The 25,688-nt window shown below is 34.3% G+C and overlaps 1 protein-coding gene across 6 annotated transcripts in view; it reads left to right on the forward strand.

Moving 5' to 3' along the window:
* Positions 1–25,688, forward strand: part of NBEA (neurobeachin) — a 783,989-nt gene that overhangs the window by 221,618 nt on the left and 536,683 nt on the right. For all 6 annotated transcript variants that reach the window (XM_072611897.1, XM_072611896.1, XM_072611899.1 and 3 more), the window contains 3 exons: positions 16,315–16,495; positions 18,175–18,305; positions 20,845–20,952. In XM_072611897.1, coding sequence (XP_072467998.1) covers positions 16,315–16,495; positions 18,175–18,305; positions 20,845–20,952 — 420 coding nt within the window. The remainder of the gene's footprint in view (positions 1–16,314; positions 16,496–18,174; positions 18,306–20,844; positions 20,953–25,688) is intronic.

The following is a 25,688-nucleotide window of genomic DNA, read 5'->3' on the forward strand; positions in this document are numbered from 1 at the left end:
AAACTATTTTCGTATGAAAGAACTATTGGCAAAACTACATTTTGGGCCAGTCTCTTGGTAAGTGAATTCTCTAATACTCTCTCATATTTTATGAATTTTCAATAATCTCCGAAGTCTGATGTTTAAAATAATGTAAAGTTATCTCATTAACTGAAAAAGCTTCACACACTTGAAAATCCTAGTTGAATTACTTCTAATAACAGCTTGAAATGGTATTCATAAATATAATAACAGGGTAGGACTATTCTTAAAGACTTCTCATTGTTTTTTAGAATGTTACACATGTTCAGAGATAGGAGTAAATCATTTTGTAAATGGAGCCAAGCTAATTTCATATGAAAGAACTATTGACAAAACTGTGTTTTGGTCCAGTTTCTTGGTAAATGAATTTCCTAATGCTCTCTTACATTTTATGAATTTCCAAGCATTGCCAGAGTCTGACATTTAAAATAATGTGAAGTTATCACATTGACTAAAAGAGCTTCACACACTTGAAAAATCCTAGTTGAATTACTTCTAATACCAAGGTTCAAAGGAGCTTTATTTACATTTTTTTATATAAATTTTAGTAATGTGTACACTTTTCTCCACACTGTATGTAATTATGTGCTTTTAGTAAAATGTGATTTAAAAGGTATGTACGATTTATAATTTTGTGTGTACAAAAAGTATGTTAGCTGTTTTTATTTTTCAATTAATATATCCCTTCTTATTTCAAAATTAAATGACAGATTCTGCCAACCTGGATGAGGAAGGCTAGGATTGTTTCTACTTGTGTATTTACATGTGTGTGTGTGTGTAAGTATATATGTGTATGCACGTATGTACATACATACATGCGTGCGTATGTGTATATATATCAGAAACCCCTTGGACACATCCCTGCCGAAAGACCTTTGTTCTTATTTTGTGGTGGTGGTAGTGGACAAATTGTTCCCACATGTCTCCCATTCTTCTTATAGGAAACCAGTTCATGGCTATTCTCCATATCAGATAGTTCTTACTATCATAGTTATTAAAAATAATTGAGATAGGATGACATAATGGATAGATTTCTGGCCTTGGACTCAAAACTTTGAACATATACTAGTTGTGATTCTGGCCAGGTCACTTAAGGTCTCAGCCTCTCAGGCAATTTTAAAACTAGAAATCTCAGGACGGACATCAGTTTTCATTGGTAGAGGTAGTTTCTTCATAATATTATACTAATCAGGTCCAGTCTAACCAGGATTGGGGAGGAGGTGGAATACCTGACAAGTCCTGCAGAAAGTTGAGGAGGGATCTTTGTTGGACCCTTGGTAGCTGTGTCTACCTTCCTACATTCATACTCAATTGCCTTGCCCTCATAATTGTGGTCATAAAAATTATAGTTTATGTTAGTTGTTAAGGAGACTTTATTTTCCCCCAAATATACCATCTTTGGTGGGAGGCAGCTTATTTTCCTTTCTTCCTCCCTTTTAGCCCCTGATGTGCTTGCTAGGGAATGCTACCATTGCCATTTACCAGCCTATTAGGAAAGTGTGTGGCCAGGGAGCAAAAGAACACAAACCACAACCAGTCATTACAAGTGCAACTGAAACATAAGAGGAACACGGAAGCCATGAATAAAGAACTAATTGAAGGAGGAAGAAAAGGAATGGAGTATTTATTGAACAAGCCTTCCATAACATCTTTGCTCTGCAACTTCTCATTCTAATGCAGCAGGCATAATTTCTTACCAGGGTTTACAGAATTTTTTTTAAAATTAACAATGAAAAATTTTAAAATGTATGTATTTAAATGTGTTGATATAAATCTCTCTTTATGGTTATATATACACACATATAAATGTGTAGTTATATGTACGTATGTATATACACACTCGCACTTGTATATATATGATGTACCTACAGTCCTTGTGCACTTATAAGCTGTTGAAGCTTAAAACTACACAAAGACTTTTAGGACACCCTATACATACATACATATACACACATCTTTTAAAACCACTAGGATTCTTTAAAAACAAACTAAACTAAGACCTCAAAACTGATCAAATAACTGTCCCATCATTTCCTTCTGAAACTTATTTTTTGTTTTTCTAACACAATTGCTATTTTAAACTCACTTATTTTTTTCCTTTTATTATTGTCTTCCTTAACCTTACACCTTAAAAATGAAAAACAGAAACAAGAACCATGTAAGAGCACTAGGAAATAAAGGAAAAATTTTTAAGAAAAAAAGTTCATGGAAACAGAATAAAATGCACCTGTATAGTCAATTATAGATTATAGGTATTTTAGGATTACAGCAACTATTCACTTACTGTTTGGCATCATGGAAATAATTCAATTTAATTCCACATTTATTAAGCACCTAAGATGCACAGGGTACCGTGCTAATTTTTGAGGATATAATGAGGGCAAAATGAAGTACTACCTATCCTGAGGAACTTACATCCTACTGATAGAATAAAGCATGTGCAAATTTAACAAAATGCCAAGTTATAACATTGCAAAGTAATATCAAGAGGGAAGGTGAATCAAGAGTATATATTTATGGTCACATAAAATGAAATGACTTACTAATTCAATTTTAAAGGTTGTGTTATATAATTATGTACTCCATCTGTGGAATATAGTGGTTAGAGCTGACAATTATCAGTCAATCACTTAAAAATTTACAAAATACCCACCATAAAATTATGCAATTTTATCTTTTTAGTGACCCTGTTTTATAGGCATGACAGATGTCTTTATCCCATTAATATTTTATTTTCAAGGAAGTCTAAGTGACTTGATCATTATTGGTCAAAAAGCTAATAAAAATTAGAAGTTGTTTTGAGTCAAAATCAAGCATTCCTGCTGCTATATTTTAAGTTGAAGGCATATTAAGGAATCTTAGTGCATTATATTAAAATAAAAAGTTATTCCATATATAAATATATAGCTAGCTATCCGGGGGTATTGTGACAATCAAATGAGGTAATTGTAGAAAACGCATTTTGCAGTGTCTGACACATAGCTGGTGCTATCTAAATGCTTATTCTGTTTTCTCTCCTTTTCTAAATAGAACTTTTTAAGGAGCTTGTGATTTTAAAATCTCTCTTCCTAAGAAGCAAAAAATTTCTTATTTTCTAATATCTAGTTCCTCAATGGGAGTTTCATAGTCTCTGTTGGAAAATGAAAAACATTTTAAATTTTAAAACTTCATTATGATTGTATTTAATCTTTTTTGTCAGTATGTCTTTATGACTTAACTATATTAAGACAGCTAAAAAATATAGCTGTATAATCCATAAGTGAGAGTATAAGAGTATGAAAATTGTATATTGTGTATTCACATGTTTAAATGGAACTGTCACTTGAACTTCTGGCAGCCAGGGTGGCAGAGTGATCAGTAAATGCTGTCCCTCTCCCCTTATTGACATTGGAAGACCCATAAAATATTTCCCCAGGAAGAATACTGGAACGGTGGGATCAGCCGAAGGGGCAGATAGTCTCTTAGCCCTTGAGGTTAGGAAAATCACAAAGGTGGGGGGCCCTCTTGCTGTGGCTGACAGGACAAGTGCAGGACAAGAGCTGTCCCAGACAGCCCCACCTCAGCAAACCAAGTGGAGATTCTGAGCTCCAGAGGGGTGGAGCTCGCAACTGTGAACACGAGGCCTCCAGGCATGCCTTAGCACCCCAGGGGAATCAGAAAGACACTAGCGCAGATGGGTTCACGAATCACTGAGCTTGCCTGTGCTCTAGCTCAGCAGAGGAGACCTTCTGTGACCAGACGACCCCTCCCCCACAGTTAGCACAAGTAGCTCCAGGGTAATTCCAGGGAAACATAGAAGGACTTCACCTGGCCTCTGTTTTTGAACACCAGTCAGCTCAGTACCAGGTAAGCTGCAGCATTTTAGCTTCTAGCTGAAAGAACCAGAGGCCACAACACACAAAGCCTCAAGTTCAAGGCAAGAACTGTGGGACAGAGCCCCTTGTGCCCCAGAAGCAGAGACCTACATTAAAAGCTAGGAAAAGGGTAATCATCATGAGTAAGAAGCAAAGCACAAGAGAAAAGATCATAGAATCTTTCTATGGGGACAAGGACCAAAACACAAAAACCAAAGTGGTCAGTATTGAGACTGTATCCCCATCTGAATATGAACTGGTCTGAAGCACAAAGCACATTCTTGGAAGAGCTGAAGAAGGATTTTAAAAGCCAAAATAGAGAAATAGGAAAAAACTGGCCAATGATTTTAAGAATATGAAAAAAATCATAGAAGAATTTAAAAGGAAAATTGGACAAATGGAAAAGGAAGTACAAAACCTAACCAGAGAAAATAACTCCTTTAAAGGAACAATTGGACAGATGGAAAAGGAGATGCAAAAGCTAACTAAAGAAAACAATTTGATAAAAATTAGAATCTGGCAAGTGGAAGCTAATGAGTCCATGAGATATCAAGAATCAGTCAAACAAAAGAATGAAAAGACAGAAGAAAATGTAAAACATCTAATTGGAAAAACAGCTGACCTGGAAAATTGATCCAGGGGAGAAAATCTAAGCATTATTGGTCTACCAGAAAGCCATGATAAAAAAAGACCCGGGACAATATCTTCCAAGAAATCATCAATGAAAACTGCTCAGAGGTCCTAGATCCAGAAGGCAAAATATTGAAGGAATCCACTGTTCACCTCCTGAAAGGGATCCCAAACTAAAAACACCAAGGAATATCATTACCAAATTCCAGAACTGTCAAGTGAAGGAGAAAATACTGCAGGCAGCCAGAAAGAAACCATTCAAATGTCAACGACCTACACTCAGGATCACACAGGACCTTGCTGCTTCTACATTAAAAGATTAAAGGAATTGGAAGATGATATTTCATAAGGCAAAAGAGCTGGAACTACAACCAAGGATCAATCACCCAGCAAAATTGAGCATAATATTTCAGGCAAGGAGATGGACATTCACTGAAATAGGGGGTTTCCAGACTTCCTAATGAAAACGGCCAGAACTCAATAGAAAATTTGATCTTCAAATACAAGTCTCAAGAGAGACATAAAAAAGTAAATGGGAGGTGGGGGGAAACTTGTGATTCAATACGGGCAGACTTTCCATCCCTATAAGGGAAGATGATACTGGTTAATCTTGAGAATTGTATATTTATCATGATATATAAAAGGGATATCTAGATAGAAAGCACGGGAATAAAGTAAGTGATGTGATGATAAAAATGTGATTTAAGGGTGCGAAGGGCTTGTAGTGGGAGACATGAAAAGGAAGATGCAGAAAATGGCAATTTATGTCACAGGAAGAGGCACAAAAATATATTACAGTAGAGGGAAGGGGGGGAGATGAACATTATGAGATTACTCTCATCTGATTTGGTTCAAGGAGGAAACAGCAAACTCAGTTAAGTGTAGAAATCTAACTAGCTCTATAGGCTGTAGGAGGGGAAGGGGGTAAGGAAAGGGAGGGGAGGTTAAAGGAGAGGGAAGAAGTAGTAAGGGAAAAGAGTAAAAGGGAGGGGGAATGAAAGAAGGAAGGGAAGACTGAGGGAGGTGATGGTCAAAAATTAAACTTGTGGAGGGGAGAGGAGAAAGAACTGAAAGCATAAATGGGGGGAAAGAGGATAGAGGAAAAGACACAGATAGTAATCATAGCTGTGAATGTGAATAGGATGAATTCTCCCATAAAATGGACACAGATAGCAGAATGGATTAAAACCATAATCCAACAATATGTTGTTTACAAGAAACACATTTGAAATGAAGGGATACACCTAGGATAAAGGTAAAAGGTTGGAGTAGAATATATTGTGCTTCATCTGATGTAAAAAAAAACAGGCGTAGCAATCCCAATCTCAGATAAAGCAAAAGCAGAAATAGATCTAATCAAAAGAGATAAGGAAGGAAACTATATCCTGCTAAAAGGCACCATAGACAATGAAGCAGTATCATTACTAAATATACATGCTCCAATTGGTATAATATCCAAATTCTTAGAGGAGAAGTTAAGGGAGTTACAGGAAAAAATAGACAGCAAAATTATACTAGTGGGGGACCTCAACCTCCCCCTCTCTGAACTTGAAAAATTTGACCCCATAATAAACAAGAAAGAAGTTAAAGTGGTGAATAAAATTCTGGATAAGGTAGATATGATAGATCTCTGAAGAAAATTGAATAGGGATAGAAAGGAATATAATTTTTTCTCAGCAGTACATGGCACATATGCAAAAATTGACCATGTACTAGGGCATAAAAACCTCACAATCCAGTGCAGAAAGGCAGAGATAGTCAATGCATCCTTCTCAAATCTTACTATAATAAAAATTACATGTAATAAGAGGCCATGGAAAGATAGGCCAAAAATTAATTGGAAACTAAATAATCTAATCTTAACGAAGGAGTGAGTTAAACAACAAATCATAGAAACAATCAACAACTTCATTCAAGAGAATGACAATAATGAGACAACCTACCAAATCTTATGGGATACTGCAAAAGCAGTTCTTAGGGGAAGTTTTATATCATTGAACACCTCCATGAATAAAATAGAGAAAGAGGAGATCAACGAATTGGGCTTGCAGTTGAAAGAGCTAGCAAAAGAAAATGTTGAAAATCCCCAAGTAAATACCAAATTAGAAATACTGAAAAACCAAAGGATAGATTAACATAATTGAAATTAAGAAAACTATTGAACTAATTAAACTAAGAGTTGGTTTTATGAAAAAAACCAATAAAATTGATAAACCTTTGGTCATTTTGATTAAAAAAAAAAGAAGAAAACCACATTACCAATATCAAAAATGAAAAGAATGAACTAACCTCCAATAAGGAGAAAATTAAACCAATAATTAGAAATTATTTTGCCCAACTGTATGCCCATAAATTTGACAATCTAAATGAGATGGATGATTATTTTAAAAAATATTAATTGCCCGGATTAACAGAAGAGGAAGTTGAATACTTAAATAACCCCATCTCAGAAAAGGAAATTGAAGAAGCCATCAATGAACTCCCTAGGAAAATATCTCCAAGGCCAGATGGATTTACAAGTGAATTCTATCAAACATTTGAAGAACAGTTAATTCCAATATTATATAGACTATTTGGGACAATTGGGGAAGAAGGAATCCTCCCAAATCGTTTTTATGATACAAATATGGTTCTGATACCTAAACCAGGAAGAGCCAAAACAGAGAAAGAAAATTACAGACCAATTTCTCTAATGATTATAGATGCAAAAATTTTAAATAAGATATTAGCAAGAAGAATACAGCAACTTATCACATTATGATCATGTAGGATTTATACCAGGAATGCAGAGCTGTTTCAATATTAGGAAAACTATTAGCATTATTGATCATATCAACAACAGAACTAAAAGAAACCACATGATTATCTCAATAGATGCAGAAAAAGCTTTTGATAAAATACAACATTCATTCCTATTGAAAACACTGGAAAGCATAGGAATAAATGGAACTTTCCATAAAATAATAAGCATTATCTACCTAAAACTATCAGCAAGCATTATATGCAATGGGGATAAGCTAGATACATTTCCAGTAAGATCAGGGATGAAACAAGTATGTCCATTATCACCACTGTTATTCAATATGGTACTAGAAATGTTAGCTCTAGCAATAAGAGAATAAAAAGAAATTGAAAGAATTAGAATAGCCAAAGAAGAAACTAAGTTATCTCTCTTTGCAGATGATATACTTAGAGAATCCCAGAGAATCAAGTAAATAACTTCTTGAAATAGTAAACATCTTTTGCAAGTTGCAGGTTACAAAATAAACCCAAGATAAATCATCTGCATTTCTATATATTAGTAACAAAGTCCAACAGCAAGAGATAGAAAGAGAAACCCCATTTAAAGCTACGGTAGACACTGTAAAATACCTGGGAGTCTACTTGCCAAAACAAACTCAGGGACTACATGAACACAGTTACAAAACACTTTTCCCACAAATAAAGACAGATCTAAGTGGAAAAACATGAGTTGCTCATGGGTAGGCCGAGCTAATATAATAAAAATGACAATTCTACCAAAATTAATTTACTTATTCAGTGCCTATCAGATAATTATTTTCTAGAGTTAGAAAAAAAATACCAAAATTCATCGGGAAGAACAAAAGGTCCAGAATATCAAGGGAACTAATGAAAAGGAATGCTAGGGGAGGTGGCCTAGCCCTACCAGATCTCAAATTGTATTATAAAGCCACAATGATCAAAACCACTTGGTACTGGATGAGAAACATAGGGGTAGACCAGTGGAACAGGTTAGGTACTCAATAGAGTAGTCAATGATATAGCAATCTACTGTTTGATAAAGTCAAGGACCCCAGCTTCTTATCCCAGCTTCTGGGATAAGAACTCACTGTTTGACAAAAGTTGCTGGGAAAACTGGATAACAATGTGGCAGAAACTGGGCATAGACCAATTCCTGACACTGTATACAAGAACAAAGTCCAAATGGGTATATAATCTAGGTATAAAGATTGATACTATAAACAGTTTAGGGGATCAAGGAGTAGTGTATTTATCAGATTTATGAAGAATGGAGAAATTTTTTGCTAAATGAGAGATAGACGACATTATGAAGTGCAACATGGATAATTTTGATTTTATTAAATTGAAAAGTTTTTGCACAAACAAACCCAATGCAACGAAGATTTATGAGAGAAGCATAAACTGGGAAAGAATTTTTGCAAAAGTAGTGTCATTGATGTAGGGAACTTCTTCCATTGATGCAAATTGGCAATTCTTTTGCAACTTAACATCTTAGATTAGACAACTGATGGGACCCCTGAGAGGTCAAGTGATTTGTCCAAGGTCACATAGCTAATATATTCAGAGACACTCAAATCCAAGTCTTCCTGACTCCGTGCTGGTGCAGCATGTAATTTATTGCACCATATTATTACTTAGCATACTGTGATGAAAGACACTTGGCCTCTCTGTGATAAAGGTCTCATTTCTAAAATATATAGAAAACTGAGTCAAATGTACAAGAATACAAGTCATTCCCCAATTGATAAGTGATCAAAGGGTATAAAGAGGCAGTTTTCAGAGGAAGAAATTAAAGCTATCTATAGTCATATGAAAAAGTGCTCTAAATCACTATTGATTAGAGAGATGCACATCAAAACAACTCTGTGGTACCATATCACACCTGTCACATCGGCTAACATGACAAAACAGGAAGATGATAAATATTGGAGAAGATGTGAGAGAGTTGGAACACTAATTCATTGCCCAAAGGGCTACAAAAATATGCATACCCTTTTACCCAGCAATATCACTTCTAGGACTATATCCCAAAGAGATCATAGAAATGGGAAAGGGTCCCACTTGTACAAAAATATTTATAGCAGTTGTCTTTGTGGTGGCCAAAAACTGGGAACCAAGGGGATGCCTGTCAATTGTGGAATGACTGAAAAAGTTGTGGTACATGAATGTAATGGAATACTATTGCACTATAAGAAATGATGAACAGTCAGACTTCAGAGAGGCCTGGAGGAACTTACATGAACTGATGCTGAGTGAAAAGAGCAGAACCAGGAGAACTTTGTACACAGCAACAACCACAGTGTGTAAGGAATTTTTCTGGTAGACTTAGTCCTTCATAGCAATTTAAAAACCTAAAAAATTCCTAGTGGACTTTTGAGGCAAAACACCTTCCACATCCAGAGAAAGAACTATGGATTGGATCGCAGAATGAAGCAGACCATTTTCTTTTGTGTTTTGTTTTGTTTTATGATTTTTTCCATTCAATTTAATTCTTCTATTCAGTATAACTATGGTGAAATTGTATTTAATAGGAATGTATGTGTAGAACCTATATAACATTGCAAGCCATCTCCGAGAGGATGGGGAGGGAGGGAAAAACAATCTAAGGTATGTGGAAGTGATTATAGTACCCTGAAAATAAATAAAATAATTATTAAAAAAAAGAAGTTAAATGGAACTGTGATCTTTTCAATTTAACAGTTCGTTCCATTGATGTAGGTTCCAACCCATCTATGCCTGTTGATCATGTGAGAATACTATTCATGTGCCCCTGAAGGTTGACCATAAAGACATCCCTCATTATTCTGGGTGCTTTGCTTGCAGCTTCTCCCAATATCACAAAAGTACCAATGAAGCATTCTAGCCATCCTCATGGTCATCCCCAAGTCTTGCCATGTAATTCCCTCATCTCTTTCTGAGATATGATTCTTTGATGACAACTTATTCTTGTTCTTCAGAAGTCTGTGTTGTTTATGTGTTGTTGTATGCTTATTACCCCCCCACATATCTTTTTGTTGCCCCCATATGATAATCATATTTAATTTAACTAGTTTTAATAGTTTAGAATCAGTGTGTTTTAAAAGTGCTTTTACTTAATACCAGCAATAGATTACTTTAAAATTATTTTTTTCTGATGAAATAATCACACAATGAACTACTCTCAAGTTTTAAGATAGTAGTAGTAGTAGTAACAATAATTCATTTTTTAGTTGTAATATTTAAAGTTCATAAGATTCTTAACAGCATTCTTGCAAGAGAAATAAAATAAACATTTTTACCCTTTCAATAGGTGAAGAAGCTAGGGCTTAAGAAAATTAAAGTGACTTGAACATGACCACATGTACTAAAATTCCTACAATTTACAGCCAGGTGTCTTGACTGTAAGTCAGGACTCTTTCCATTATATCAAATTTATGATGAATGAATTGTTTTAAATTAGCATAATTAATGACACTAACATAATAGCTGTCTTAGTTGAATGTCTGTTTTCCATTTCATAATGAATATACTGATACATATAATCATTTTTGTTAAAGATATTTTTGATTCTTCTATTCTCATTCCTGTTTTAAATTTTTGACCTCACTAGATTGGAATTTGAAGCATTTATCTTGTTGTCCAAGTAGATGGCCACAGTAGTTAAGGATTTTTCTGTGGTAACTTTTGCCACTATGTATCCCCCTATTTTTCAGTCACTTTGTTCAGTGGAATGCTGATAGTTGCGCCAGTTTCTGTATCTTAACTGCTAACATCATAAATTACCTTTTTTTAAAAAAAGAGCCACAAACATTGTTCCTTTTCTTGTTTGAGCTTTATCTTCCGCCATTTGAAGTTCATGGGAAATATCATTTGTACTGTTTGCAGACTTAGTTTTAGCCTCTGCCTACAAAGGGATTTTGGTAAAATGTAATATGAGACTACAAGAAAGAAAGAAAGACAGAAAGAGAGGGGAAGAGGGGAGAGAGAGAAGAAGAAAGAGAAAAGACTTTAAATTCAATTGAAAGGTGCAGAAAGCTAGAAAAAAAAAAAGGGAATTAAACAAGTGAATACAGGAATATTGGAACCCTATCAGCCACTGAGCATATCATTAGTTTATAGAATCCATAGAGATTTACTTTTTTAAAAGAGTTTTAGCAGTGAGAACTCAATAATTCTTGAGAAATTCATTTGAACTTTTCAGCAGCTGTTAGGAAGAATACTTTTTATTTTTTTAAATATAATGAACTGATTTACTCTTCTGAAAGTTCTACCCTTTCATTGATGCTAGCTCTTCATTTAGGGGACCAGAAATCTAGTCCTTTTTACACATTATTTCAGGTATTTAAACATATCTATGCTAAAGGATATAGTTCTGACACAGTAAAATAATATGAAAGACCTAATTTTAGGTAAGTGTTTTCAAGTTATCTCCACCAAAATGTTTAAAAGACCCACTAAGAAATATTTCAGGTAAGGTTGGCTGATTAGTAGAGGCCTCTCAGTTACCTTTCCTACTTTTTGCTGCAAATGATAATGAGTAATAATCAAGCAACTAGCTGGAAAGGAAAGATAAACAAAGGAATACATTATCTACAAATTGCATAATTCACAGAAATTTGCTTCACGGTGTCTTTTATGTGCAAGGACCTGTACTTAGTGCTGTTCTGTGAAGTCTCTGAATAAATAACAGTTGACTTCAGCCATTCTGAATACTAGAATTTAAGGACAAATGTTATGTAAGAGTTATAGCATGTTCTCTTTATCTGGAAAGTAATGCTTATATTTCTATCTTGGACTTTCCTATAAGTTTTATATTACAAGGGAAAAGGTAAGTTAAAAGTATTGAATCTTCAGAAACTTTACACGTAATGTCAGATACCTTTATGATCATCCTGTGATAGGAACCAACATAAAACTGATTATTTTATGTTCTGTTTATTTCTATCTTTTAGTTGGCAATGCTAGGCTTAGCTGGTGGGTTAAATTTGTTAGAAATGATATCTTGTTTCTGTGGCATTCAGTGGGCCACATTAATTGTGATTATTTTAAATGATTTATACATCATAAGATGCCATGAAAAGAAAATACTTTCTTCTTTTCAAACTGCTGCCTAAGGTATTGGTCACCACAAGCAGAGAAGAGACCAAAATTGAGGGTATAATGAGTTTAATTTTTTTTTGTAATTAATATTAGGTATTATAAAATGAAGAACTTGTGACAATCCTAGAAGAAAAATTTAAGTTTCATCTTATACACAAGCACTTTTTTTCTATTGTGGGAAAATAATTCTTGATATGGTATGTACCCATAAACTGTAAATTGACATCTACTCTAGTACATGATCTAGTTTGGTAATATAGACTCAAGAGGTTTGAGATTATAATAACCTTGAATCCTTGACATACACAAATCAGGAATAAACCACCAGTCTCCTGAAGTTATTTTATGCTTGGCTTTTGCATAGAGATTATGTTAATATTGGAGAATATCATTTCGTTTCTATATATTTTGCTAGTACTCTACTGGGAAAGTGAACTATTTATTTGTGAAATTTTACATGCATGATGATAAATAAATGGATATGCATGTAGGAAAGTAATGTGGTACAATAGATAGAGAAGTGGTCTTGAATACAGAAAGAAAGACCTGGGTTCAAGTCTTTCTCCTTCCACATATTGGCTGGATGATTGTAGTCAAATTGTTTTATCTCTCAGTGTCCCAGTCTGCTCCCTGTGACTGCAAGTACAGAGAAGTTTCTGATCTCTTCTAATAGAACCAAATCTTTACAGGAACTTCCTACATCAATGAAATCATCTATCCAGTCTCCCCCACTACTACACCTCCCTCAAATATCCATATATGTTCCCACTTGGCAACAATCTTTTTAATGGAAATAAAATACTAGTGGTATTTTCAAAGTACATTCTTTTCATTGGAAGCTTTTTGTTTCATACAAGTGAACATTTTTGCTTTTAATAAAAATGTTATATATAATTTCAAAATATTTATGTTTCAATTTTACATTGTATTTTCATTTGATTTTAATATTTTTCTTTTTCTTGTACTGTTTTGATCTGTTGTCTGTTTTGTCCGATGCATGTCCAGGGTTCTAAGGTTAGTATTACTGCTGTAAATTTCAGTTTTTTAGTTTTAAATATTAATTATTTTTGACATGATTCCATTTTTATTTGCCTTATCATATATGCAACATGAAGGGATATCTTTGGTATATTTAAAAGTTTCATGAAGATTATTATTTTACCAGTATATTATTTGCCAGTTTGTTATTTCCCACAAAGATCTGGTTAAATATATCTCTTCCCCCACAATGGTTCAGCCAAGTAGTGAATCAAATGGTATGAAGCTCTATCTAACACATGTTCACTGGAAAATGCAGTACCTTCGTATTTTAAAAACAAACCTATTGAGAGGTAAACCAGATACCACTGCTTTTTATTTAATTTATGTAAAGTTTTATCATGTGACTTTTTTTTAAAAGGGTAATTTAAATATGTGTATGAGCTTATTTTGTGGGAATGCATACATTAAGATATTCAGTATAGATCTTCGTAATTAGGAATTGATAATTATTCACCCTCAAATGAAGTATTTTAAAGTTAGAGTCTATTGTACTAAGCGCTCAATACCTACATAAAGCAACACTATTGTAATGTAAGTACAAACTAATAAGAATACATAGATGGTATTTTCTCCACAGATTAGACAACTTGGAAAACAGTTCATGTTGTTTGAAACTAAAACCGTGGTCAGGTGTTCCTATTCTTTGTAGAAAATTGTTTTAAAAAACTAGTTTCTGGGAGAAAGAACATAGCAGAAAGAATACTCCCTGTGGTCAAATGACCTGAGTTCAGATATGACATTTATTACCTTGTGGCCTGGAGCAAATCATTTAATCTCCAGATGCCTCACTTTCCTCATCTCTGAAATGAGTGGGTTACACTAGATTACTTCTAGCTCTAAATCTGTAATCCTGTGGTGGTCATCCTCCTCTTCTTCCTCCTCTCTCCCATTTGTATAGCTCTCTCAGGTTTGTAAAGTGTGTGCTTAACAATAAATCTTTGAGGCAGATGTTGTTCTTCAGTTGTTTCAATGATGTCCAAGTCTCTGTGACCCCATCTGGGATATTCTTGGTAAAGACACTATAGAGTGGCTTGGCATCTCCTTCTCCAGTTCATGTTACAGATGAGGAAACTGAGGCAAACTGGATTAAATGACTTGCCGAGGGTCAGTGTCTGAGGCCAGATTTGAACTCAGGAAGATGAATCTTCCCAATTCTAAACCCAGTGCTTTATCCATTGTGCAACCTAGCTACCTCTTGAAGTAAATAGTTCAAGTATTTTTGGCTCTCTTTTACTGAGAAGGAAACTGTCATGCAATTCTGAGGGAGTAAATGACTTGCCCATTATTTTTCATCTAATCTTTATTCAAGGCATGATTCAAGTACAGATATCTTAGTTTCAACTCTGATACCTTATTTATTACACCGTTTTGTATCTCTTGTAGAAGATGAAATTTTCCCTTGTTAAGTTTAATCATAAAGTGAAATAATTTTTCATTGGTTAATATAGAGAGTGTGTAGTAGTGAATACTTAAAATAATTTAATCATAAAATAAATATGTAGATAGTAAGAAAAGCATTTAATTAAAATTTTATGGCAACTAGTATTTGAATTTATAGCGTGTCTAAGTTTTCATCTTATTGGTATCAAATTAGTATTCTAATTTGGGATTAAGATACTTCAATCACCTAAACAAAAATTTTAATGTAATATTTAATACCTCTCTCTCATTTTATACTGACTGCATTACCTTCAGTCATTAGCCACAAAATAAAAGCTGTCCTAACATGAATGCATTTCAGAGAGTAGAATTTCATTCTAGTTTTATGATGGATAAAATAGTTCAACTGAAATAAAATAAGTGTTTAGCTCTCAGTTCAATACTAACTTTACTGTTTTATCAAGGCAGGTGAAAGCATTTCTATTACCTATCTGTCATCCCTGTTACTCAGCAGGTAGGCAGTTCCTAATTAAGAAGATGGAAAAGAATAGTTACATATCTATCTAGTAGAGAGATTTGCATCAAAGTGATTTTAATCATTCTATTTGTTATAAAGCATTTTCAGAAAATTCAAATGGTAGAAATTTTTGTGTATAAGACAATACTCTTTTAAGCTCCTTGAAGCATAGAGAAAATAGTGACTCTTCATAGTTTTTGTAGCATGAAAAAGTATTTTTAAAAAAAGAAAGAACACTGTGGAATTATTTTCCTTTTGCATTGAAACTTATTAATAAAACCATGAAGTGACCATATTTAGCAATGTTAGTATAGAAAACTTTTGGTACTTGCCAAAAAATAAAAGAAGTAAATATCCTCATAATACTAAAGTAAAACTGTATTTTACTGAGTTCAGAATTCCACTGGTTCTTTTTTTATTGTGCCTTTTGCATTATGGGAGTAAACACCATACATATACTAATCTTACAGTTGAGTTGTACTTGTGCAAATATTTATTTATTAATGTCATCCATATGCAAATTGGGCATGAAATTAATATACTGTACGAGTAAGCATTTTTTATTTTTGTGTCAGTGCCAGTTATTAATTCATTTATCAGAACATTTTTTTCCATTCTCATATTATTTAATATAGAGTTATTTTTTAAAATGGCCAAAACACTTTTTGTTATAGAAATTGGGAACCTAAGAGCAAATAACAGTTTTTATTCTTAATTATGGAAAAAATGGTCACAATTTGCATTTTCTCTTACTGTTATAATTTTGAAATTCACATTCATTTTTAACAAATACAATTCCTAATAATAACAGTATGGACTTTAAGGTAACTGATGTAAGTTTTTTAAGCCCAAGTTGTCACTGTTTTAAGTAATCATGCTATCATCTGTTTTATAGATTTTTAAAAATGTAATATGCTAAATTCCTGTTCACTGAAATACTGAGTTTTTAGCAACATATTATACACAAAACTGAGTTTTTAGCAACATATTGTACACAAAACTTATAGCTAACTACTACTTCTTTTAAAGACGGAATTGGAAAATATTGAAGTGACACAAGGCATGTCAGCTGAGACAGCAGTGACTTTCCTCAGCCGACTGATGGCTATGGTGGATGTCCTGGTCTTTGCCAGCTCTCTAAATTTTAGTGAGATTGAAGCTGAAAAGAACATGTCTTCTGGAGGTTTAATGCGACAGTGTCTGAGGCTTGGTAAGTCTAGTGCTTAGTGAGTAACTAACCCATTGATTGGTGTTTTAAAACTCAGTACATGTAGCTCAGTTATAATGCAAATTGGCCTTTTTTTGGATATATGATAACAATATTCCTGTGATACTTCAAATTTATTAAGATTTTTAAATAGAATAAAAATATTACTCATATTCAGACTGGTTAAAATACTAGAAAATATTTAGTTTTTCAGACCAGTATTTGACTGTTTTCCATCAAAAATGGTTTATTGGAGATTCATGTCTGAACCTTGTTGAGGTGCAATAATGAGTCAGATTTTTCTGGCTTAAAAAATATGGTAAGGCTGATATTTAGGCATTTAACATCCAAAGGCAAAAATAGGTGGTGCTGGATTCACTCTCATAAGCCTAGAATATGCTTTCTAAGTTTTTATAATGCAGAGATTTACCACTAGGAAATCTTGTACTATCATAGTAGTTGGAGCTGGGTTCATTTTTAGAAGGAGTCATCTGTTCCTAATAGGTACAAACATCATTGCTGTGTTTTTAAATTGGAACAGAAGCCTGAGACAAAGGGCATAATAACATTATTAGCAGTTTTCACACCAACTTAATTAATATTTAGATCTGAGAGCACTGACTCAACAATAATGAGACAGAAGGGAAATCCTTATGTATGTTCTCTTTAATCTCCATTTGAATAGATTGGAATTCTTTTCCCTGACATCAGTTGTCTCATTTTATAGAAAAGAGTGAGGTTATAGAGAGATTCTTTCCATCAGAGAAGGCCTTCCTGAGAAAATAATGATTTAGAAGAAACCTAGATGGGGCCAGAAGAAAGGGATTTTTCCAGAGCAACGAATGGATGAGATTTTACCAAGCTGAGAGTTCTTCAAAAAATGTTTCCAGTTTGTCACTCTTTATTCTTTGGAAAATTAGAGCTGTCTCTTTCTACAGTACTTTAAACATGCATTTAATATCAACATTTCTGTGATGCTACTATTATGTGATATAGCTCTTGGCAGCTATAAATTAAGGGGAAGAGAAAGGAATAGGGATTTATATCATACATAACTATGGTAAGGCATTATGCTAAGTATTTTACAAATATTATCTTATTTAAAACTCATAACCCTTAGAGGGATGTGTTATTATTATCCTCATTAACAGACAGGGAAATTGAGGCAGAGAGGTTATGTGACTAGCTCAGGGTCATATTTGGCTAGTTGGTGTCCAAAGCCAGATTTGAATTCAGACCCAGCCCTCTGTCCACACGCTTGAGCAGGTTCTGAGGCCTTACTTTTCTCTACTTTTCATTCTTAGGTCTCTGAAAAGGCATAAATAGGTAACTATCCCTGATTATATTCTGTGGGGTGGAAATAAAGCAATATTATCCTGGGGAAAGGTATAAGGAGTTCAGGAGTTTTTGAATCCTACATACTCATTTTTGCTTGAGTATAAAATATTAGGGTCAGTGTCATTTTAATATTACATGTTAAATTTATCTGATACTGGAAACAGATTATTTTAAGAAATTGGTAGTTTTCTAATTAAAATGAACATATCATTAAGGTTCTCTGATTCCATTTAATATTGTTGTTTTTAAGTGTAGTCATTGAAATAAATTAAGCAACTGTTACTCTTAATAATTTAAAAAGCTTCAATATATTTTTATTGATTTATATACTCTCCTTATTTTAGTTTGCTGTGTTGCTGTGAGAAACTGCTTAGAATGTCGACAGAGACAAAGGGAAAGAGTGAATAAATCTTCCCTTATCAGCAGTAAACCTCAAGAAGCTCCCCAAAGTGTGACTGCAGGAGCAACTTCAAAGGTACCTGAAATTTTATTTGCATGAACAGGTTGTGATTGTGATCTTTCTGAAAAATAAACCAAAGAAATGACCAGAGAAATTCTTAAACTTTGTTGAAAAAGTAATTGTTGAAATGTTCATTTTGCACTTCTTTCTGTTATGACTTTTTACCCAACTCTAATCCCTTGCCTCTTTCAGTGGCAAAATTTAAAATGCTTTCATAGGTTTCCTGACCCTCGCTGTGCCTGAAGAATCTCCTTTGCAACATTTTGGACAAGCCTCCAACTGAAGATTTTCATTTATGGGGAGCCTATTAGACTTGAAGCTTCCCATTCCAATTTTTGACAGCTTCATTTATTAAGATTTTTCTTTTATTGAGATGAAGTCTATTTTCTAGGAACTCTGATTTTTTTCCCCTTAAATTCTGTCCCAGCTACCCCTTCCTTCCCCCATTCCCTTGGCAATCCAGAGCCAAGTAGAATAAGAATAATCTCTCTTCTGTATGATAGCTAGACACTAAAATGCTAGAAAACAAATACAATCTATGTTCCTTCTGGAGATATTCATGTGTTCGGTCCTTTCATCCTCTCAGTTGGCCTCCTTTGTATGCTATACAGTTTGTAATTATTCTGCAAGAGTTTATCTGTAGGCTGGTTAGTACAGAGTAGAACATTGAGACAATCACTTTCTTCATGTCTATATTATTTTGGTCTTAAGTTTGTGGAAATATTTTTAAAAGCTAATATTGTCTTTGTTCAGAGGGTAAAAATATGAGTAGTAGTTGAATATCTTGAATGCTCCATTGATATCCTCAAGATAATAAAAGAACTATAGGAGACCTAATGTATGTGAAAATATTTAAAGCAGCACTTTTTGTGGTAGCAAAGAACTAGAAATGAAGTGGATGCCCAGGGATTAAGAAATACCTAAAGAAATCATCAGGTGTGAAATTTTGGAATACTATCATGTTATAAGAAATAATGAGTGCAATGAATACAGAGAATCTTGGAAAGACTTAAGTAAACTAATCCAAAGTGAAGTAAGCAGAGCCAGGAAACAGTATTTACAATGATTACAATAGTGTAAATAGAAAGAATAGTAGTCATTTAAAAAGAAAAAGCTTAAACTGAATAATGTGAAATTTAAAAAGAAAAAAATTCGCATATAACATCAGATTTTGTAAATATATTGATTGGTTTTTAATATTTTTTCAAATTATTTTTTATAAGAATTGGCTCTTGGAGGTAGGAGAAGAAAAATCTAGGGGCAAATCTAGTGAGATAAAAACAAAGTTTTTCAATCAGGAAAACATTTTTAAAACATAACCACAGGAATATTTTTACTTTATTGAAAGAGCACCTGTAGAGGAGAGATAGCAATGAGAATTGAACAATGTAGAAAGACATGGAGAAGTTATGACCTGTAATGGTGGAGGGAGCATATACATTGATGAAGTCACAGATTCTGAGTGGGTAGAGAGTTAGGAAGGCTCATCTCCCTGAATTCAAATCTGGCCTCAGAAACTTAACTAGCTATGCGGTGCTTGGCAAGTCACTCAACCCTCTTTGTCTCAGTTCCTCCTCTGTAAAAATGATGTGAAGAAGGGAATGGCAAGCCATTTTACTGTCTTTGCCAGGTCACAAGGAGTTGGACATGACTGAAATGACTGAGGCAACAACCACCAAACATACAATATTGACATTGCAAATATATAATTACCAAATGCCATTGTAAATTGTGAATCTCTGAGGCATATTTTGATTAATCTCATTTGCAAAATTTTCTCAAGGAATTACCTTAAGAGCAGCTAAGGTACAGTGATAAAACCCTGGGTTTGGAATCAGAAAGAATCATCTTCCAGCTCTCAAATCTGACCTCAGAAAAGTACTAGATGTGTAGTGTGTAGTTCTTCATCTATAAAAATGATGTGGAGAAGGCAAAGGCAAACCAAAAAAACCCCAAATAGGATCACAGACAGTTGGATATGACCAAAAATGACCCAACCACAACAACAAAGGGGAGCACTGGATTTGGAGTCAGAGAACCTGGGCTTTAATCCCACATCTACCACTTAATGGCTGTGTGATTTCTGAGAATTCAGTTAACCTTCTTAGGCCTTGGTTTTCTCATTTGTAAAATGAACAGGTGGGCTAGATGACCTCTAAGGTCCCTTCAGTTTTCAGTCTGTGACCCTGTAATATTTTTGTTGGAAAGGTATGGCTGTGATTATATTTGGCTAGGTGAGTTCTAACATTTTTCATGATTATAACTGCTGCATATCTAATATAAACACTGAATAAATTTTATATTCTTCTACCTGGCTTTCAAAACCCTCCTGCAACTTGGTGCTCCCCTGCTCCCCTCTCTTTTTGGATTTTCTTCAAATTCCTGAATCCAAATTTAGTATCCTAACTATGCTATATTAACATGTTATAGAAAGCATTTAAAAATATAACATTGTAAGATTTTATAATGCAGGTGTATAATTGATTTAACTCAGTGTGTAGAATCTTATTTCCTCAGATAAATGATCCCATTGAAATTCTACATGTTGTTTTAGACTCCGCTGGAAAGTGTTCCTGGTAATCTTTCTCCCATCAAAGATCCTGATAGACTTCTTCAGGATGTAGACATTAATCGTCTACGTGCAGTTGTATTTCGTGATGTGGTAAGTTAGTTTTTTTCTTTTACTGGAAAAAAATCTTCCACTTTGATACTTTAAGGATTCATGATTTCGTCCATGTGGGTGTTTCCTCCACTCTTCAAGATTACAACTCATTTATACTTTAGTAGATGGTTCCTGAGAGCAGATGTAGAAGAAAAACTAATTACCCTAAAACCAATCGGGGAAGTACCTCCTGCCTTTGGTGGGGCCTTGACCTGAGGTCATCCAAAACAAATGTAAGAGATCATTTTGTAGTGTGATTATAGAGGAAAAATAGATTGTACATAAAAATTGAAAGTGACTTGTTGCTCCTACATATGGTAAGAGAGAATATGGATTATTTTAATGAAACATAAATTATATACAAGTAAAAGGAAGAGGCTGTTAAAAATGGAATATAATGCTGAATTCTGTTTATTGAAAATAATCATGACTTAGTCCTCTATCTGTAATCTGCACTGATTAAATTCTTAATAGTATTAACTCATTTTGGTCACAAAAATTCAGATTATATGTAAGGAATTTGGAGTGAAAAGATAAATTTATTGGAATAGCAGCCCAAATAATATACATTTTCCATGTAGTGTAAGAAACAGTAAATGACTGATGAGCAGTGAAATGGATTGGGAAGGAGAGCACAAGATGAGGGTTTGTGGAGTCAGTGACATTTGAAGCCTTGAAGGAAGAAGAAATATTTCAACAAATGAATATAGTAGGAAAGTACTGTTAGATATGGCACACAGCATGTTTAGATTTGAGAAAACTAAGCAAGAGAAGGGTATTATCTTAATGTTTGTAGGGGAGAAGTATGAAATAAGGCCCACCCAGAAGGTAGTATGCCATCTGGTTGTTGAGGACATTGAATCATTACCCCAAAGAGAGTGAAGATTAATGAAGCATTTTGAACAGAGTTGTCATATACCACATTAGGAAGATTACTGTAGCAACAGTGTGAAAACTGAATTAGAGAGGGAAGAAATTGAAAATGAAGGGATTTAAGAATGATTGGGGAAAAAAATGATTGGATCAAAAAATGGGATAAGGACCCTGCTCAGGTCAGTGATAAGATGATGGAAAAAAATAAGTCTCTCAGTTCTTATTCTGTATCTATTTTTTTCTGCTAAAAAGAGTGGTCTTCAAACTGGAAAGAACAAAAATGGATAGTAGGGTGAGTACTCAAGATGAATAGGGAATAAAGAATATCTAACTGCCATTGCTGAGTTCAGGGCAGCAAGTCCAGGTGAGCTTCACTCTGGGATCATGGAGTTATTGGAGATGGGATTCCAGAGCAATTTTCAACCATGTTATAGAGAACACGGAGAATGGATGTTCCATAAGTATCTTTGATTCTTCTAGACTTCCCTGTCACTGTGGAGTGCACAACTATTTTCCTCATCACTGAGACTGAAAACCTCAGTGTCATCCTCAATTTCTTAGTCTTACTTGTTTGCTCTGTTATTTTCTGCTTTCAGAATAGTTCTTTCACATATCCCCGTCTTCCTAGTCATACAGCCACAACTGTAATTGAAATCCTTATAACTTCTCACCTGGACATATTAGTCTTTTATTCCGTCTCTTCGCCCCCTGTCTAGTATAATTCATCTTTCTCTCAACTGCCAAAGATTTTCCTGAATTATAGGTCCATTCATATCATCTCCCATCCTGGACTGATATGTTTGAGAATGTACACTGCTTCTGCTGCTTCCTACTGCTGAGTAGTTCTAATAAAAAATATTGTCACATGGGCAAGAGATTAGAATTCTGCTGCACCACAGAAAGCAGAACTTGAAATCGTGATTACAAAGTTAGAGGAAGACAGAGTTTAACTAGAATCTTAGGAAAATTCTCCCAACAGTTAGAGTTATTAACAAATGAAATAGGCTTCCTCAGTAGGTAATGAATCCATCTGTGTCCTGCACTACCCAACCCTCTACCCCCACTGAAGTTCATCAAGGAAAGGTTGAATGACCACCGGCCAAGTAAATTATAGAGATGATTATGATTCAGCTATGAGTTGGAATGGTTGTTCTTTGAAGTTTCTTCCAAAGTTGAGATTTAATGATTTTGCATGTAGCATGTTAAAATGAGTTTGGGTGTAAATCAACAGCTGTTTTAAGGAATAGAAATAGTAATTATTTTGTTAATTTATTATAGAATCACAGTCACAGATTAGATCCAGGAAAGGCTCTTTAAGATTTGGTCCAATCCCCTCATTTGACAGGTGAAAAAGTGGTATTCTAAGGGATCTATTAGCCCAAGATCACAAAATTAGTGAGTGGCCAAATTAAAGCTTAAACTCAAAACTTAAATTACTTTTCACTTCCCCATGCTGCATTTTCTCTGGAGATTGTTTCTAGTGCTATTCCACCAATTATACGCAGAAGAAAGTGGACATGTCCCTACTCCCCCTTGAGAAGAGTGAAAGGATCATCTTTATCTTGAAAGTAGCTAAAATTTGCTTTTAAAATGCCCTTTAAATGGCCTTTCTGACTCCCTAGCAAAGAGAGATGGTCTGGTAAGGTAGATAAAAAAACTGGCCCTGAAGCTAGGAAGCTAGGATGTACCTTTGATACATATTGTGTGACCCTGGGTAAGGCACTTAATTTCTGGTGCTCTAGGGAATTTTCTAAGACTCTCAAGGTTCCGAGAAGGTGCTTACTTGCATTGCTGGAGGAATTTGCTCACTTGAGTGTTCCCTGTATAAATGAAACCACAAGTTGTGTAGTCCCTTATCACTATTTGAGATTTAAATTATAAAGAATTTCAAAATACATTCTTAGGATTTGAAGGAGGTTGGCAATTCCATTTGTAAGCAGAGGTGAAGAACTGGAGAGATACCATCATTATATGAAGCTAAAATATCTTTTAAAATTAGCAAATTAATACAAAAATTCAAATCTTTACATTTTATTGGCCTTCTTTTTCAAAGATGAAATTAATGAGGGTGAGGAAATTTACTTTATGGGTATGATTGAAAAAGCCTGTACCATGCAAGAGATACCTTATGTTCTATGCTTATATCAAACTTGTGATTGACTTACCTGTTGCAGTATTCATGTTTTCTTTTTTTTTCCACATTCATTTTTTTATTTTGAGTTCCAAATTCTCTCCATTTCATTCAAATTCTCCATTTCTCCTCCCCCGATCATTGAGAAGGCAAGCAATGTGATATCCATTATTTTTAAAATCTTGCTGCTGTTTTTGACTCTGTCTCCTAAGTTTTCATTTTAGTTAAATCCTTTACTAAAGTACAAATATCTCATTCCATAATATATTTACATTTTAGAATGGTTTTTTCTATCTCTTAGTTTTTAACTGTGCTGCTTTGCTTGAAGCTATGTTACAGTGGATTATAGGATTTAGAGCTATTGTTACCATAGAAACTTTCTATGATCAGGTTCTTTTTTTATTGTTTACTCATTTTTCCAATCTATTTCTTGATTTCTAAGTTTATGTTAAAGTTGGGCTCTCTTCCTGGCATAAAGGGGGCACTATCCCAAGCTTCAGGTTTTTGGTACTGCTATTTTCAGAGTTAGTTCTGGAGGTTCTGTAAGTTTTTAATTCTTTCCAGGTGGTATGATTTAAGGAGAGATATGGTCACTGCTCCTCTGGCTTGTGTTCTGGTCTGTGAGTAATACTTTCTCCCCTGGAACTGTGCCCAAGGTCCCCTCTCCTGCTAGTACTCCTGTATCCCTGGAACTGCACCCCAGAACCATGTATCAGCAGTGCAACAGAGTCCTTTACCCCAGTGCCAACAGAGGCTCCCCATGATTTCCTTTTGAGCAGTTGCCTAACTCCTGTTTGTGTCCTGAGAAGTCCAGAATCCACTGGCCCTGTTGATTTAGTTGCCCCCAAGGCCTGCTGCTGACTTGCCTGCTGAACTTCTCCATTCTCACTCCAGTGAGATAAAGCTTTCTTGCCTACTTCTAAGTTGTCTTGGACTAGACAATTATTTCACCTCATTCTTTTATTGACTCTGCTGCTCTAGAATTATTTTTAAGTACTTATTTTAAGTTGTTTGGAGGGGAATTTGGGAGAGCCCAAGCTAGCCCCTGCCTTCATGCTGCCATCTTGACTCTTCCTCCTGGACTTACAGTTCTTTGAGCATTGCTTCAGCATTAACAGAGTAACTAGATGTATATGGTGAGATTATCCATTTTTAATCATTTCAAAATAAATTGTAGCTTTACAAAAGTACTAGTTCTATCATTACATATTCTAATTATTATCTCTGACATTAAGAAATAAAAACAATGCTTGATTCTTGTTTATTCCATTAAGTTCCTGTAAAATCTGAATAATGAGGTCCAACAGAAACAAGCAACAGAAACAGTGCAATTTTCTGTACTTCCCACTGATGCTATCCCATTGAGAACGACAAAACCCTCTAGTTTAAATCTATCAGAGAGATTAGATACATGTGAAAACAAGATATGATATCATGTTACTGTGAAAAGGGCAAAGGAGACCTAGACCAAGTGCTATAAAAATAGGAAGAGACTTTATCTTGTATTCTTGCTTTTTATGTGGATGTTGCATATTTGCATTTTGAATGCTACTATCAGTAAAATATGAGCTATGATCATTTAAAAAATTTAATATAATACTTTGCATTTTGTGAAGCATATTGCATACAGATTCTTATTTGATTCACACAGCAAGCTTGTGGTATCATCTCTTATTTTCCCTGTTTTATAGATATGGACGTTGAGCCTGAGAGAGGCAACTATTCAGTATTA

Source organism: Notamacropus eugenii, chromosome 5 (assembly GCF_028372415.1).
Source record: "Notamacropus eugenii isolate mMacEug1 chromosome 5, mMacEug1.pri_v2, whole genome shotgun sequence".
NCBI lineage: Eukaryota > Metazoa > Chordata > Mammalia > Diprotodontia > Macropodidae > Notamacropus > Notamacropus eugenii.